At 44.8% G+C, this 13,041-nt stretch overlaps 1 protein-coding gene across 1 annotated transcript in view; it reads right to left on the minus strand.

The window, feature by feature from the left end:
* Positions 1-430: 430 nt before the first annotated feature.
* The window catches only part of tenm4 (teneurin transmembrane protein 4), an 86,903-nt gene continuing 74,292 nt past the window's right edge, over positions 431-13,041 (minus strand). The window contains 4 exon segments of the mRNA XM_067245796.1: positions 431-1,189; positions 4,881-5,023; positions 6,551-8,165; positions 9,132-9,428. Of these exon segments, the coding sequence (XP_067101897.1) occupies positions 431-1,189; positions 4,881-5,023; positions 6,551-8,165; positions 9,132-9,428 (2,814 nt within the window).

Genomic DNA, 13,041 nt, shown 5'->3' on the forward strand with positions numbered 1-13,041 from the left:
GGGTCTCTCCTTGGCTGAGGCGCAGAAAAGGCAGAACGGAGCAAGCTTGTGAATAACAATCTGCTAGACTGGCAGCAGAGTAAGAGCCAGCGTACGGAATGCGTTACCAACACTCTTTAGAATGCTTTGAACAGAATCAGCAACAGGGACAGAGAAATGGAGTCGCAAACGTAAGTCATAGGCGTCCCAAATGTCATCTTGTAGCAGCCACACTTGCAGGGAAAAGACTGTTGAAGAATCTTAAAAGGAGAAGGGCACTCGACTGTTAATGCAGTGCAACTGATAACAACCATGTGTTTCCATATAGCGATATCAAAAAACCAAGTTGAAGACAATCAAAGAAACAAAAAAAGTGGTCATGTAAGCAACTGTCTTTGGCAAGTAGTCCTTATATGGTGTTTGAGTTTGTCAGTGGTGCCTGGTTTTCATGTCACCTTCGGCCCATTTCACTTTGTCTCATAAAATGAACATTGTAAACACTGTCTGACAGCTCTGGGTATTGGTCCACTGAAACCACATAGTAGCCATCGTAGCCCTGCACCTTCCCCGAGCCTAAGAGCTGCTGTTTCTCTCCCTCCGTCCAGAGGCGGGAACATTCCTCTCCATCCCTCAGTCTCTGGCGTTCGCGGGCCCAGGCCTGAACTACGGCCCTCTGTCTGGCCAGCTCCAGAACCCGGGCCTTCTCTTCGTCCACGCTGCCGCCGTAGCGCGTGTTCAGACTCAGCGGGCCGTACTGCAGCTGGATGTCGGTGATGCGCCTAGTCCTGCCGTTGAGCACAGCGTTGACCTGAGACACGGTCACGTTCACTCCCGTCTCCAGTGTGCGGTGACCCACAGACATGCCAATCAAGGAGAGATCTCCTTCCACAGAGCCAAGCTTGACAAAGTAGTGTGTATCCACGCCGTCAATGGTGAAGTGGAGGTTCTCCAGGTAGAAGGCATCGTTGAGGACAGCTGCCATGCGACGTCCATCCTCATTGGCCAGGCTGATGATGTCAGTGCTGATGCGTCCGTCTCGGATGGCAAACTTCACGCCCATGCCGAAAATTGAGCCCCCGGAGGCAAAGAGCGTCTTGCCCTCGGTCTGAGGACAGCCAGCGCTGGCGGCACCATAGATCTGTCCAAAGCGCTCCAGTTTCACAAAGGCCTTGAGCTGCCTCTGCACCTCACACTGCACACCCAGGAGAGACTGCAAAACAACACAATGCCTGAGTTAGTCATAACATCCTAAAACATTTGACTCACATAATGAAACGAAACAACATTGGTGTTATTATTTTTAGCAAGGCATGAAACTTCTTACATTTTCATTTTTACAGTTAATACATTTTGACAGGCCTTTTCTGCTAAAAAATATCCTACTCATCAAGCACCTCACACCTCTCTTTTGCTTATACTCTGGTGTAAGCTCTATTTCCTGATGGTTTTGGAGGAAAAATGCAACCAGACACCGACTATTATTTCTAGATTCAGCTGCTCCCTTTGCAAAAGTGAGAATCATGTTGCTTCATTAACACTTCAAACGTTTCATATTTTGTATTCTGACACTGGAACACAAGGCATTATTTTTCATGTTAACATGTCTTATGTGGATCATTCGACAACATTTTTACATGTTTTGAAGGTTGTAAATGATTCAGAGCGTTGCCATTGCATTGAATGTACGCTACTTGTTTTTTCCAATCCCTGACAACATTTTTTTTTATGTATTACATTCTATCAAAACAAATCCTAAAGTCATGAACAAATGTGCCTAATTAGTTCTGCTCTACCAGCTAAGTAAAATAAAAACTCAAATTGATTGAACCTCTGGATGGTTCTTTTCAATATGTATTAGTCTAAGCTGTGATCCATGATGACTTCATTACAACAACATACTGTTGACTGGTAGCCTGCAGCTCTTTAAGGAGACCCATTGATAACTCATTATAATTTCAATAAACAAAATATATACAATTATATGGTACTGTGTATTTCACTTATTTCATATATTTTTTCCCTCCACATAAGACAGGAGGATCAATGGACACAGAACAAGCAAAAAATAAATTATGGGTAAAACTGCCATCTCTTGACAGCCACACTGGGCTAAACAAAGAATGAAAAGGGAATGAGTTGGCTGTGAATTTACTTAATTCCCAAAGAGACCAGGAGGCCTTTTCCTCCTCTTTATGTAAAGCCAATTCATTGCACTCTTAGATGAGATAATATATGCTCCTTGCGGAGAACAGGGCATTAGAGCTAGGCCAGTTATATGAGATGGGAGCCGGGTGGCCCACAGCGAGACATCGGCCCAGACAGGTCTGAACAGAACAACAAGCCTGCTGACAGTGTCTACTGCCAAGCTGCCATTGGGGCTAAAAGGAGGTTTTGTCAAGCACCCAGCCTCCAAAAAACTATTTCTAATTTGGTCTCTCTGCTGGCCTCTGGTTCCCTCTCTCCTCCCTCTGGGCTGAACATGGGTCTGAGGATGGGAGGGGGGCAGGGGAGCTGACGGCTGAGACCAGCCTCTCTGGCCAGTCAGTCCCATGACTGTGTGGGGGTCGCACGACCCCACTGGCAAGGGGCTGAAGGGGGTTCAGCTGCGATGCAGGGAATAGTGGGAGGGAGCGATGGCCTGAGGGACAATTCACACCATGCCGCTGCATGTTTGTTTACTGCGCTAGCGCTGTGACCTTGGTCAGCTACCTGAGGGAGGCTGGGGAAGGGGACCATGTCTGCCACTTTGCTGAAGCAGGCTCCTGGGACATCCCACAGAAGCATCAGTCACATAGCATGGGGTGCAATCAGCCTGCAGCACTGCTCAGAGTCCACGATAGAGCTTGGTGCTCTGCCAGACTCCTCTGTCTGACGCTTCATGCCATGTTTCAATCTGTATGCTGCTTCAGCTGTATGCTGAAATATGAGCCTGGATGAGAGGAGATTGGGAGCCATGCACATTTCCATTCGGTCTGTACAATACTGCCAGTTTACAGGATATATAATGTACAGTTTAAGGGCTGAATTCATGCTTCAAAGAATTTTACAATTAATTAGGCTGCTTTGGCTATCTGGAGCGAGGAGCGATATAGCAATAACAGAGCCTTCAGCACTGCTTTTGCAAGTTTAATTCGAAAGAAGATGTGTGTTCAGAAGGGGTGGCCCTTGCTGTAGCATATAATCATTATGTCTTCGACGCACAGGATAATGACTCATTATCTCTAACTTCCTTTTCACTTTTCACATATTACCTGCAGTAAACACTCCGGGGTCCAGTGTAAAAATAGATCTCTTGTAAACATTGTAGATGAGATTAAATATCAAAGATACTTTTGCAAGTTTAAATGTCAGTACGCCAATGGTGAAATTTCCACAAAAGCAATTCCTTTTAAAGCAGTTAAATGAATTAAGTAATTTTAGCAAATGTGTGAGTAATGGCAGTGGAGCGTTGCCTTACAGGCATTGAATAGTTGTCAGGTCTGGGGTGACAACCAAGCAAGTAAAACAGCAAAGCCTCTGTCAGGATCATCACCTGAATTTTGTGGCATGGAAATTGTACGCCTGAAAATAAATGAATCCTCCCCGACATTCATGCATTTATTCCATTTCTCTTCAGAAGCAGAAACTAACATTTGAAATGGAAATATGTGGAATGCCTTTGAATTCAATTAGATCTGTCCTCTTTGTGACTGCCTTGAAGGAGGCATCGGGCTGAGTTCAGAGGCTCCCTACAGAGCTGGAGATATGGGCAGGCACACATGGGGGGTCCCTAGGGCTTCTTATAGGAACCAACCTCTTGGAGTCCATTACTAGTAGATGTTCACAGCAGGATCTGGCTTCATATTCTGTATTTAACTGGTAAGGCTGAAGGAAGGCTGATTTGACAATAATACTGTACAGGTCTAATTGGTCATAGCAGGCTGTAAAGACCTGTGTGCCATCTTTTCGTTTAACTGGTCTTCCTCTGAAACATGTAAAACATCAGGAATTTTCCTGGGTGGGAACTCAAGATATATCAGAAGCTAGTTTTTCCATGTATAGGGCATACAGAGTTTGAGCAATACAGGAGGCCAAAATACCTTTAATACGTGAACATAATGTAAACAAAAATTGTTTGGATGAAGTTACGAGAGACAATAATGTTGGTTTAATAGTAGACAGAGGTTTGACCCTTGCTCACTGAACATGCATGTCGTACAATATCTGTTAGTCTAGGCTGGGCCCAACAAGTGGCTATTGGAAAGAAAGTTGGGTGAATTAAAACAAAGAAGTAAAAAGTTAGTAGCTTCAGGAGCTAAGTTACACATCCGCAGTGATATCATCACAGGGGCTTTTAGGATGACAGCTCTTCTTTTTATTGACTTAATGGCCATGAAAGCCTATCCTCTTAAGGTATAACTGAGTGACATTCTGCATAAAGCTAGTGTGGCCCGCCACCCTCTCAGCCCTCCTGATGGGTAGCATTCTACATGGCTGTAACCAAACCCAAGATAACAACAGCAGCAGCCTCTTCAATAATTCAGCTTACTTGGAGGCGACTTAAAGGTCCTGATAAACGCACGAATCAGAGCATGTCTGCTGCCTCTTTGACTCGGGCTGAGAGTGTAAGACCGAGATGAAATCAATGGCCAGTGGTGGAGGGAACGAGGAGTGAATTTCCCTAATGGCAGGACAATTACAAGAGCTGTTTAGCCTGACCCCATTCCCTGAGATGAGGGCCAAGAGCTGAGACCTGGCTCACTGAGCTGTGGCTGGGTCGGACCATCTCCCCTGGGCGTCTGCCCTCCGAAAGCCTGGCTTCCTGCTAATGAAGTTGGAGGGGAGAGGAGCGGTCGTGGGCGAGGATGGTGTGAGGCGAGGTGTGCTGTTCGACTGAAGAGTGGCAGGAGAAACAGGTTTACCTTGGTGCTGTCCCACTCCTGTGTTTTAATCTGGGTGCGGACCAGCTCATAGGATGGCTCCATGGCATCTGTGCTTGGTTTGCGGTAGCCAGGGATGACGTTGTACAGTTGGAACCCGAATGTCACTAGCCAACTGTTGACATCTGTCAGAAGAAAAATTGTGTCATAAGAAACATTTAATTACTAATCGCAAACAGACTGTATTATCTACAGCACAAAAACTTTTCTGGTTTGAATGAGAACCTACAGTTCAGTGAGAGGGATTCATCTAAACGCTTGACACTGCAGGTCGAGTGGTTGTCTCCTTGAAGTAATCTCCACTCACAGTCAGGACACTTGATTTTTTGTCAGACACTGGACAAGCTATGATTAGTTTATGATGCAAGGCTGTGGCAACATGCGGAGAGAAGATTCCTCCCCGCTACAGGTGCCGCACTAAAACTGACACAGCTGGATCTAAGTGGCATCTGGGATAGATTCTCATGCTGATCATCAGCTGTCTTATGTCAACTCTGGAGCAGCACCACACAGCTGTTTAATCACTGAAATGTGTCTCTCTTTATAAGGTGCCAATCAATTGGTGTGATAGAACGAACATTACTGAAAGCAGTTTTTTTCCAATATTTTGGCCCCAAGCAATATTTGTCACAGCAGAATCATTGCATTGACACTTGGGTGCACGTTTGTCAAAGCTCTGTAATGCCACATTGTGCCACCTGACAAAGCTATTTTAAATAAGAATTTGTTTGAGGACAATGAAAGGACCATAGCAATTCAGTGAATGGAATGGAAATGTCAGCACCATCAATCACAATTGAGGCAGACCCACTCTGGTATCTAACACTGCTTGGAATAACTAGTGGACTGCAGAACTGAATGCCCCACTATTTAAGTGAGGATTACAGGCAAACTCAGGATTTCTTTTAGCATAAATACAGCAAATAGCACCTTATTTTATTCAACTGTACCACTCGAAAAATTTGAAATAAATTATTCTGAAATATCTGGAAATACTTATTAATGCAACTGGCAAAATCATAAAGACAAAGACTGTATGAGTAACTTTTCAATTAGGGGACTTTGAGTTAAGATTTGGAAATAGCAGAGAACAAGCCATAACGGTCAACTAGGCAATATGTTTTGCCAGGATGTATTCTAGCCCAGTGACGTGACAGTAGAGTACCCTCATAATACTGCTCTCTTCTACCAATGTGGCTGTGCTTCTAACAACAGAGGTTGATACAGCAGCCCGTAGCCTGGGCCTCTATAGGCCCATTGTGTTCTCCGTCTCCATTGGGGAGCTTCGACTGCCATTCCCCCCCCCCCCTTGCACAGACGCAACAAAGAAAGATTTGATATTTTTGGGAAGAGACCTGAATGTTCAACAACAGAGGGGACTTGGCTGTGCACTATAGTTCGCTTTGAGCACTAGGCAAATGAAAATTATAGCTATTGGAAAGAAATGGACAAAATACAGCAAAAGCAGTGAAGATGCTCAAAACAACCCATAAAGTGGGCACACTGTTTTTCACTTTGATGTTGAGAGGGACTATATTTTAGTGTGGTAGAAGGTATTTTTAGAATGTAATTTTGAATTCCAAAGATATCAAAGGGATCATTTCAGAAGAACCGGTTTCACTCTGTCTGCATCTGGCGTCCCTCTAACTCACCTGTCATGTAGCACTTAGTCTCCTGGTTGTTGCTCAGGGGGTTGTTGTTCTTGAACATGTAGAGGTTAAAGGGAACAATGTTGTTGCTGTTGAGGCGGCTCCAGACTTCGTGGTCTGGTGTAGTCCATCGACCAGCCAGGACATCGTAGTCCCTGCGGCCCATGTGGACCAGCCTGCTGAGAGGCTCGTACAAGCCGCCCTGGTAACCCACCACCAGCTGGAAGCTGGGGTTGGTGTCCAGGTACACCTCTCCAAAAGCTGTGTGAAGAATCTGCTTGATCATGATGCCTGAGCCGCTGAACACAGCCAGTGGGGTTCCTATGTTGTCACAGGCCACATAGAACTCATCTCCACTACTGAGCTCCATGGCGAACAGATGTCCCTGTAGGTCATAGTAGAGTGAGGTGATCTCTGAGCTGGAGTGGTTGTACATGTGGGTGACCCTGGTGGGGCTGGAAAGGTCAGCATAGAAGAACTGCAGGTGGTGACCCACGCTGCTTCTGCTGGACACCCTCCGGCCAAGTCCATCGTAGCGGTATGTGATGGCCCACCCACTCACCTTGTTGTACACCTTAATCAGAAGGCCGGCGGAGCTGTACTCAAAGTAGTCATTCCCTCTTTGCTTGAGGAAGCCGTCCTCGTCCACCCGGTACAGGACATCTCCCAGACGAGTGATCCTGTCTCGGAGGTCGTACCGCAGTGGCGTGAGGCGGGCGCTGTTGCCCGGGCTGAGGAGATGGAGGTTGCCATTAAGGTCGTAGCTGTACCTCCACAGGGGCTTGTCGTTGATAGAGACCACCTGGAGCTGGCCATCTGCATCATACTCGTAGGTGTAGCGAGTCGTGTTGGCATAAGGCCCCACTTTCAGCTCCTTGGCCACCATCCGGCCCATGTTGTCATACTGGACCATCATCCAGTACATGAGAGAGCGGAAGATCTCGTACTGCACCTCCTTCACCCGGCCGTAGGCGTCAAAGTGCTTGGTGTGGGTCATAACTGCTGTGGTGATGATCTGATTGATGTCATAATAGATGACGCCAAATTTACCAAACTGTTCCGTCTTTCCAGACACATCGTCATAGCGATACAGGTCAATCGGCAGAGGGGTCTCGTTGATGACGGCCTGCATGCTAGTGACCCGGAAACTGTTATCATAGACGTAGTCGAACCGTGCATTAACCATGCCTTCCTCGCTAAAACGGAAGATCTGCCTATCGATGAGAGGTCCTATCTGGCGGTAGCGGATGGTGCATGTGAAGCCCTCGCTCTGCAGGTTGACTGTTTTCAGCATGCCCGCTGCCTCGTCATAGGAGAAGGCAATCCGAGTGGTGTCATACAGGATCTCCAGCATTTTGGCCAGCTTGCCGTACTTGTAGATGACTCTGCGGCCTGTTCCCATGTAGGTGGTCTGTAGCAGCTGGCCGTTCTCACTGTAGTCCTGCAGCACGGAGGCGTTGCCTTCTGGCGGCCCATAGGTGTTTCTATAGTAACCGATGGATCGTGTGGTCTCCAGGGTCTGCCGTGCAACGTTGGGCATGGTGACAGAGGAGAGGCGGTCGTTCTTGTCAAACTCAAAGATGTACTGCCGCTGACTGTAGAGCAGAAGAACCATGGACTGTCAAGAAAAAGAGAGAGAAAATGTTTTCACACAATTTGCAAGAGTAGTACTTCCAGCTCCTATAAATTCATAATATGTAATAATATCACCTACCGTATGTACTTACAACAGTGTGCATGCTGTACAGTATATTATTAGGTCAGAATACATGAAAGTATGCCAAAAAGGTAAAGTTAGGTACATTTCTCATGGTAAACAATGCTTATTAGGCATGCAAGTTAGACTAGAACATCTTTATATCCACCCATTTCCTCCCTGTCATGCTATAACTAAAGAAATACATTAAAATGTTTAGAAAGGTTGAAAATAAATCTACAGATAGTCCTGCTACAATGTCCTGAAGACATGATTTTCTAAACAGACATCTTCTTGTTCCTTGTGTTTGGGGCTCTTTTGGTCTCAACACTGAGTCTCTCACAGTCTCCACAAAAACGGGCTTCTATGAGAAGTCTTTTGGGTAAATAAACAATATCTTGAAATTGCATCTAAGACTGTCACAACAGGGTGTCTGTGTTTCAATGATTGTGATGAGTTGCTAAACTGACTTCAGACTAACTGGGGCATTTTCAATGGCATTTTCATATTAAATGATTAAGTCTGCAAATTGAAGCCCGTTACATTCCCCTGAAAGATAAGTAAACTGCGTAATTTACTCTGTTCTGATCCTCAAAGCTATTTTAGGTACAGCTGTTCTGTCAGACTGCACTAACACTGTGCAATTCCTGCCAAGAGCACCAGACAGGCCTTTATTACACTTTAACAATTGTTGAAGCCAGAATTGGATAATATGCAACAAAACTATCCAACCCTACTGGAGGATTAAAAGTTAACTTTGAACCACAGTGTCAAAGCTCCTGTTAAGTGCTCTTTTTGGACAAATCCCTCAGGGCTGAAACAGAGAAATCAAGATGATCTCCCATCTGTACAGGGGATATTTTCCATCAGCAGCAAACTCTTGTTTACCTTCTCCAGGTAGGTGTAGCTCCACGATTTACCATCAGCAAAGATCTGGGATGTGATTCTTCCATTCTGGTCGTACTCCATACGTACTGACATGGTTCCCCTCTGGATCCCTGCCACATGTCCACCTGGGGAGTAGGTGACGTTGACCCCATTGAGGCGACTACTGGGTGCCCACAGTGTGGGTCTGCCAGCATGGTCATAGTGGATCCGCAGTGTGAACTTCCTGTGGTCATCATAAACCTTTTCTGTCCTTGTGATTCTGTCAAAGTCTAGTGACAGCAAGTTTCTATTGTGAACCTGTGGCAGAGAAAGAAGCAGGGGACAGAGTCAGTTCAAAGTTCTTGCCACTACTGAAGTTAATAATAATGTGAGAGAAGAGCGAAGCAATGTGTTTTGGTAGTTAACAAGGATTGAAGAGAGCCTTCCTTGAGCAATGTTTTCTGAAGTGCAAGCCTGTGAAGAAATCTAAAACCTTACCTTAAGTGTGATTCTTTAATAATTACAATAGAAGTCAAATCTCAAGAGTACATAAATCATTGAAGTGATGCTTTTATAGGAATTACCATATTTCTTTGTTTGTGTAAAAATTCAGTGGATGTGCTTATTCATGCAAGGAAAATAGGAGCCACATTGAACATTAAAATCATTTTTTATACTGACAGAAAAGAATTATCAGGCATAGATGACTCACTTTCCTTAGCTATTTCTGTAAATTGGAAAAAAGTAAGAATAATCAATTCCACTCCTTTGCGAAGGAAGAAGTCAAAGGCTCAGAACATTGTTTGAATGCCACTTCACAGTTTCTGCACCATGCTAATGCCTGAGGCCTCGGTGACCCCTGCACACACTGTGATCAGAGCAGAAAGGCTCTCCTCTCAACATAGTAATCCACAGGCCACGTCCAGGTCAGCCTGGATAGGAAGCCCCTGCCAGGCTTTGTCTGAGACTAACCGTGCTGCAGTATAAATGAAGCGACAGCAGCAGCATCAATCAGCATAATCTGACTAATGGAAGGCATGCAGGAAAAGCAGGGCAGAAATCAGGGACAGGGGACGCAAGGGGAGGCACACGATTGTTAAAATGAGCGGGTGTCTGAACAAACAAATAGGATATCAGAAGGAAATGAAAGGCTACAGTATGTTTAAACAGTTTCCCTTCCCCTTCCTTCCATCCTCCATCCATCACAACCCTCTTTCTTTCTGTTTGCCTTCATGTCTTTCTGATTATTATGCCTGGTTACCCATCAGGTAGCCTGGCACACAGGTTGGCACAGCTCTACGGGGATTAGTAGAGTCTTAAAACAACTCTGAATGCTGCCTCTGGCCTTTCTCTAGTGGCTTGGCATCAGTGAGCAAGTCACAAGGGGCTGGTGGTTTGTTAAGTCTCCTTTCCCCTTCCTCAAACGAAAATGAGCTGGCTCAGGTCTCTATTTTGTGAAGGGACAATTACACTGGGGCCAATTAAAGTCTCCAATACCTAATAGAGAGGATTATTTGACATCAAAAAGGAGTGTGCACAGGAATAGCATCATTAATTCCCTGAAAGGCTGAAGCAACAACAGTAATGACTCCAAACAATTAAAAAGGGACATTCCTAATTTCCCAAGCCTCAATGGAAGATACTGTAACAAGACAGTCAATTTATCCATTGTTTTCTGATCTGACATTGAGATGGATCCGTCTATACAAAAGATGACAAGTTATTTTGAAGATATTCAAGGTTTTTGTAGTAACTTCCACCATCTCTGATCAAAAACATGAAACTCCTATTTTTTGCAGATGAGTGTTCTGTTCCCAGGAAAGAACAGGAGAGATGGTGTGTTGTGATCTGCATAGTGGGATTGATTAGGTGGGTGGATAGGAAAAAATGGGAGAGACAGGGATCCTCATGAACAAGATCTGGTTCAATGGTTTTCAGCAGAGATATTCTGGGCTTCTGGAGAATGGAAACCCATTCAAGAGGAATGTTTTAAATTGGATGCTGACTTAAACAAGAAGGGGTGAGACACGGATGGTGGAAGCATTCGCCTCACATCCAAATGTCCAGCTAAAATGTTTTATTTACGCATATTTATATTACATTCAAACTTTCAAAAACATAAATCAGCCTAATTATCTTTAGGGAGTAATCAAACATGTCCTTCAAAAACCTCAGTTAATTACCATTAATTACCTCTTACCATAATCAAAAACATTTCTTTTATAGAATTTAATACATTTACACAATCATTTTGTAGTCCAATTAAAATAAGTCCAAATCTATGTTTTTCATGTTCAATATTAGCTTGGGCATATGTATTGCATTGTTCTTGTGGTCGCATTGCCGGTGAGATAAGAAATATAATCTTATTTGCTCAGTTTCTGAACAAACATGCACAGATATGTGGACTCTGTTATTGGAAAGCGGTATAGGACACAGTTGGGATAATGCAAAGCTAACACAGTGATACCACAAGCTGTGTACAGACAGAACAAGCTTTGTCTCTGCTTCCCTATTCAGATGAAGCAGCTCAGGATCTAGGCTCCACAGAGTGGCAGCCAGAAAGATTTCCCTATTACATTTACAAACTACTCAAGCTGACAGGCGGCCCCGTTTCCATGGAGAGAAACAGAATTTCGGTGCCTTGGCAGCATAAATCATGAGCTCTCCTGCTGGCTAGGGAAGACCCGAGCGGCACATGTCACTGTGGCAGGCAAGGGCTAAAGCAACGTCTGCCAAACACCCCTTTAGCTTCAGAACGTGGCATACACATTTCAACACACACAGGGACCCAGCACACACAAATATATATTTAAAGAAACACACTCACAAACAAGCTCAGACAGGAACATGCAGACACTCAATGTCCTTGCTTTTGTTGATTTACATTCACATCCCTGACAACAATGCATGCACAAACACCCAGAATGACCCACACACCTTCCCTCTCCCTCCTTGCTCTTTCTCACGCATCCCCCCCGCCCTCCCCCACCCCGCCACACACTCACCCAGCCACCCACGTAATATCACTTGACATGCCACTCAAGGTCGCTCAATGATTCCAGCTCATCCCTCTTCTCCCCATTAGGCTGCTCCCATTTCCTAGCTCACCCCTGAGGCCATTGTCTGTTACATACATTAGAGGCTTTCATTCCAAAGGGATGTTAGGACCATTAAATGAACAGCCAATGACAGACAAAGTGGCACCTCCCATTAGCCATGTCACCAACCAGAGCTAGAGCCACACTCAGCTATCTTAACCAAAGATTTAGTTTGCTTTACCTGAGACAAAAACAATGACATTTACCGTGAATACATTTAGGTTCAGGCTCAATTCATGTTTGGTAATTCGTCACATTCTACAAAGAAATAGTGTGTTTATCCTTATAAAAATAGGGTCTCGGAGATATTCTGTGTGCTACAGCGTTATCACAGCAAGGCCAGCTTACTGAGGCTGCTAGCCAACTAGGTCACATAGATTGATTGGTTCTGTTATTGCCTCTCTAAAGGTTTGACTGTGTTGCTGAAATTTAAGATGACACTACTTTTCACAAGACCTCACTGTTTTCTTTCAGAAAACATAAATCCATAACGTGTGTGAGGTTCTATGCGTGTGTGCTGTATGTGTTTGTGTGTGTGAGTGTGTGTGCTGTGCACAACCGTCTTAGAAGGTATTGTAAGCTGCTGCGGCAGGTATGGAACAGAGGCAAGGAGAAAGTCCTGTCAAAATAAGGGTTAATGACCTGGCCCAGGTCACCGGTGCATGGCGGCACTCTGTGACAACATCAACCTTCTCTGATCTCTGCAGGACTGTGCTAAACACTCCATGTTATTAGTGAAAGTTAAGGTTGTCTGCAGTGCAACACTTCAAATAACTTGGTCACTGTATTAATGTTTTCAAAGATATACTGCCCTGGGACTCTTAGACTCA

The sequence above is a fragment of the Osmerus mordax genome, chromosome 11, assembly GCF_038355195.1.
Source record: "Osmerus mordax isolate fOsmMor3 chromosome 11, fOsmMor3.pri, whole genome shotgun sequence".
NCBI lineage: Eukaryota > Metazoa > Chordata > Actinopteri > Osmeriformes > Osmeridae > Osmerus > Osmerus mordax.